Genomic DNA, 5,324 nt, shown 5'->3' on the forward strand with positions numbered 1-5,324 from the left:
CAACTAAGCGAAGATGAAAGGGAAGGTTCCTGGAGAAGGGAGCAGGGTCTGTGTTACAGTCCATTTAAGGATACTATATCTCAAGAGGAGTGCAGGGAGAAGAAGCAATGACAAGCTGATATAAATAATTTCTCTTTTTTTTTTTTTTTCCCCTGGACCTGTGCATCTCCTGTGTTGCTGAAATCCTTTGCAGAAGCTGCCGTTAGTTTCAACTATTGCATGTGTCTGGTAGCATGGGAACTGCTGCCTACAGGGTGAAGCCTCTTGAACACTTAGCTGGTGCCTTGGGAGAGCAGATCTAGATGATGCGGTGGTGGGGTTTGAGAAACGGGTGCTGCCTGAAGGATGTGCCCTTCAAAGGTGCTCCAAAAGATGCTGGAGATGAGCGGAGAGGGAGCATGATGCGAGACAGCGGCTCAGCTTGGGGAGTGTCCAGGAGAGGGAGCTGGATCCGGGATGGAGCAGCACGTCTTGGAAATGCTGCACACGTGTGAGCAATAAACAGCACTTGCTGGACGTGGGCCCTGATGGCTTGGGAAGGTGGTGGATCGAAAGGTAGGTGGAACCATCAGGATTGGTTTGGGTTAGATGAGTTCTTCGTTAAATTAGGGCTGTTGCCGATAGGATTTAGTCATAAAGTCATAATAAGTGAAATGTCAGCACTGTGACGTCTTGTGAGAAATCAGTGCTCTGGGAGAAAACAGCTTTGGAGCCCAAACTGGGCAATCTTTAGATGCGCAGTTCATGCCAACCTATAATGCAGTCTTTGCTGCTTTCAGGCTTAAAAAGGCTGTGCAGTATTTTGTACATACAATGTGTACTTTTCTGCAATTGCTATAGTTTCTTTTTCCTAATTTATCCTTTCCTTGTTTATCTTGCATACTGTGCAGGGGTCTAATTTAGATTTTTTTAGAAAAAAAAAACCTGCTTAGCAGTTATGGGTTGGGGCAGCAATTTCTGTAGCATTTAGAGGTGAATTTGATTAGCACTTTTGGAAAACTGTGCAGCAAATTGCAGTGCTAATCAAGGGAAATCAGGCCATGGAGTTTTAAGGCAGAGTTAAACCAAAAATGAAGATATTAAGTTGTCTGAGGCTCAGAAGCATTATATTCCTGCCTGTTTCGTGTGTCAAGCTTTCTGATTACATAGTTGTGCCAAACAAAGTGTTGGTAGAAAAATGCAAATCCTCTATAAAGTGTAAAACACTTAATTTGCAGTCCAATGCCAATTCTTCAGTGTTGTGATCATTTTTTTTTCTCTTGCCCCTCCCTGTCCGTAATTGAGTAAAATCTTCTGCATGTATTTCATTAGTTTGTAAAATCCTTCACTGGGATAAAAGATGGACGGAAAGAGATGCAGCCAATTAAACCCCCAACTTTATTGTGTGAATTCAGGATCTGTTGAAATCACCGGGAACCCTCCCGGTGACCTCAGATACACGTTGGATTGTGAGTTTCAGTGGTTTGAGAACAAAATACACGCTGTATGTGAAGCGATGGAGTAAGTCTTAAGGGGATTGACTGAAATCCACTGGAGACCTCTGTGTGTGTCTGGGGAGAATGGGACATTTATTTTTATTCCCTGGGGTTGCAGACTCTGGCTTTCTAGTTGAACTTAGAAGACATGGGAATCCAGGCCTGAGCTCGGGGTATAGTTTCACATAGACCTTCCACCAGTGTTCCCAGTGGGAGACACCAACCAGATGAACACCAGAATTCTTGTTTGCAGAATGACAGTATTCAGATAAGGAAGGAAACGGGTTTGATCATTAACTAAGGAAACCTGGGGGGAGACAGATCGGCCTTTTGCAAGACCTCTGGTATTGCTGCATGTGATGTGGCTGGTGTTTGGGTAATGTTTGAAAGATGGGTATGTTAGCTGCTGGGAGCAAAACGGATGGAGCATAATCGGGAAACGTTGGCCTTCATAATTTCTTTCTGAGAAATGGAGATTACTGCAGTTACGATCTGCAAATTGGTAACTGGAGGAGATTCCTAAAATATGAGATAATCCCTAGAAGCCGACCAACTTTCTCTGTAGAACATCAAATTCTAGGTCTATAATCTGTAATTAAATTGCTTATGTGCTGTTAAAAAAAGCATCTGGCTGTTCTAAGATTGTCCAGTGCAAGAGCATAGACACTATAAATGAGGGAGCTGTAGTGACATGTAAAAAGTAGCAATTTAGAGGACAGAAAAATATTAAGACTTTGTATTTCCAACCTATCAGGATGTGAGGGGATCCAGAAGGTCAACCCATAGCATAACTACTGTCTTTTGCAATTGGATGGATAACCATTAACTGTTATGCTGCTGAGAAGAATTAAGGTATCCTTTAGATGCCTCTTAAGTGGTGCATATGAGTTCAAGCTGTCCCATTAACAATATTTTGCAATATTCAGAGTTTTCAATATAAGGAAAAAATCCAATACTTGATAGATGCACAGATAGCGTTATGTAAAAATGGAGATATGTTGTCCTCTAAAGTCAAAGCATAACCTTGCAGGCACGATCTGCTATCAGTCTGTGGTGGCTTATTTGTACTGGGAGCAGCAGACGAGGTAATCACCATCAACAACAAAACCCATGCTGGAGCTGTTGTCTGTTTACACTTGCAAACTGTTTTGTGAAACTGAAATAGGAAGCGGTGTCTTTGTGCAAAGCTGATGGGAGTTGTGTGTGCTTTTCTAGCAGCTTCAGCTGTGCTCCCCGGTACCGGTGCATGAAATAAGGGTTTCTGGGTGTCTCCGTTCCAAATGCTTTTTGAAGAAAGGAAATTCTGTCTGAAATTCTTGAAATTAGCTGTGTTACTTTCACTTGTACTCTGCAGTGCAATTAAGCTGTTTTCCTCATCTGCATTAGGAGATGAATAACGTGTGTGACTAACCTAGGGTCACACAGAGGCTGACAGAGCTGGGCTGAGCCTCCTGTTTCTACGCTGGGTCAGGTCGCTCAGTTTGCAGGGAGCTTTTCCCAGAAGTGCGTCGCCGAGTTCGCCTGAAGCGAGTGGTATGTCCCTGACAGCTGTTGAGGAGGGAATTAGCTCAAACCAGACTCTGTGCCCTTTCCTGGTGTGAAGGCAGAGACCGTATTTATAGAATTCCTCTGCCTTCTGCATCGTGGTTACTAGAAATGACTGTGTTGTACTTTAATGGGGATGAGGACATGTGAATAAATTCCTTCCAGAGGAATGAATCTGTAACTCTGCACTCAAAATCCCAGGTGATTTCTAATACCAGTTTTTTTTCCTCTCCTTGTTTTTCCTTTAGTTGTGGCCTTCCTGGTGGCGTATCATCAGAACAAGCAGCTAATAGGAGAGAAGGGGCTGCTCCCTTGTAAACTGTACCTGCAGAATGTCAAAAAGTATTTCAAAGGGAAGATAAACCTGGATGCTCTGAGCTATGCGCCAACAATCATTTGGTTTCTGGACTGGTCAGACATGGACAGTGTTTTGGACTACCTCTCCCTGTTTGGCCTGGCAACTTCAGCCTTCGTATTGGTAACTGGATGTGCAAACATGGTCCTCATGGCTGTCCTGTGGGTTCTCTATCTCTCATTGACCAATGTTGGACAGATCTGGTAGGTTAACAATCTCTCTGCTTTGTTATTCTCTAATCTCTTGCTGTTCATTGTACGCATTGACTTTCTATTACCATTTGAGGTTGGTAATCTGGTAAGGGGCGATGAAGGAATGTGAGATAAGGAAAGCAGAAATGAGTTATGGGCATGTTCCTGCTCTCTCGTTTACCTGGGATATCTACTCTGCTTTCTCTTGTCCTCTGTGAGAGGCAAATTGGCTGCATAATGTGCCATGCTACACATTGTCCCTGCTGTGGAGTGCTTTCCCTCATGGCTGTTGCAAGGGAATTCCCCTAATAATTACCTTTGAGATACGGTTTCTCAATTTTCAGTTCTATCCAGAAGAGAGCTGGCGCGCTCAGGATAAGTACATAAAACCTGTGGGGGAAAAAGTAAAGGAGAAATAGTGTCTGCACACCGCCTTGCTGCAGGGAAAGACTGCAGTGCAAAATGAAAGGCTTTCAGTGGTCCTCACAGTTATCAAGGCACCAGTGGTGTTTGCTAAGAGGATGGGCCCTTAGGAAACCACATTTCATTAGCTGACCTCTTCAGGTACCTCTCTGCCTGTAGCAGAGGTGATATGGTAACTTTGGGGAGGTAAAAAGTCATGCCATGAAGGGGTGCCGAAGCTGTGAACATGATACAGCTGTGTCATTGACATGTTCTGGCTCTACAGCGCATTACAGGACACCTTCCGTATCGATGAGCTCAGTGAATTTAATCTTAAGGGTTTGCATGTGCTTGGGCTGCCCTTCATCTTGTCCTGTCCCATTCATTCCTATCCTACTCCGGATGGTATGTAAGTGGGTGAAGGATAACAGCTTCAGTTTTCTGAAAAGCTCTGTTCTCTGAGCTCTTAACTCAGCGTGAACTTAAGACTGTGAAAGAAAGCCACAAAATTTGAAAAATAACTTGGTGGATAGTTTTCCATTGCCCATTTCCAAGTTATTCCAAAATCGCTTGTCTATTTTTCTAGATGGTTTATGTTACAGGGCAAGAATTTAAGCATCGTCCTGTGCTCATTTCCAGAGATACAGGAGCCTGTGTCATTGTAGCAGCAAAATCTGGATGTGTTCCTTGACGTCTTTCTCTTTGCATTTCTATTTGGGGGCGAGGGGGAACCCTAACAACCTCCTCCTCAAGCTGCAAAAGTTTTGTAGCTGAAAGCTGGACCTTCAGTGAATCCCAGGGCTGGAGGTTTGGTCTGGCTTGCTCCTGAAGTAGTGGGTTAACTAAGACGTTAGCATGACAGGCTTTCTTCATTAGTGCCCACAAGGCACTCTGGAGCGCTCAGTGTACCACTGCTGCTGCTGTAGCAATGTTAAAATGTTGTTAGAGTTTTGTTTTTTAAAAAAAAAAAAAAAAAAACATAGCTGTAATGTATTCCCTGTGTCTCGTTGGGCAGTCACGTTCTGTGCCAGTCCTCTGCTCCTCATTGCTTTTCCTGGTCCAGGCAGACTGAAGGCAGAGGCGTGATGTCTTCTCTGCCGGTGCTAGAGGGGTGACAGCCCTGCAGAACTCTTGTTTTTGCCAAAAGAAATCCGTTTGTGCCTGTTGAATGCACGGTTGTGTTGTCACCTTTCGAGTCTGCCAGGGAGAGACGAAGGGTGGGGGATAGAGAGGGGAGCCCTTTTCCACTGCTGCACCCAAGCCACCACCAGCATCCAGCAGCCCGTGTCCAAATGCCTCTTCCTGAGGGGGGTTAGAAGCTCACGGCCAAGTGTTGGGTCTCTGCAGCTCTGAAAA

At 44.4% G+C, this 5,324-nt stretch overlaps 1 protein-coding gene across 1 annotated transcript in view; it reads left to right on the top strand.

The window, feature by feature from the left end:
* Positions 1–277: 277 nt before the first annotated feature.
* LMF1 (lipase maturation factor 1) overlaps positions 278–5,324 on the top strand; it is a 216,502-nt gene continuing 211,455 nt past the window's right edge. Inside the window, exons 1-2 of the mRNA XM_009640418.2 lie at positions 278–555; positions 3,269–3,578. Coding sequence (XP_009638713.1) covers positions 528–555; positions 3,269–3,578 — 338 coding nt within the window. The 5' untranslated portion in view covers positions 278–527. The remainder of the gene's footprint in view (positions 556–3,268; positions 3,579–5,324) is intronic.

Source organism: Egretta garzetta, unplaced genomic scaffold, assembly GCF_000687185.1.
Source record: "Egretta garzetta isolate BGI_Z169 unplaced genomic scaffold, ASM68718v1 scaffold426, whole genome shotgun sequence".
Classification (NCBI taxonomy): Eukaryota; Metazoa; Chordata; class Aves; order Pelecaniformes; family Ardeidae; genus Egretta; species Egretta garzetta.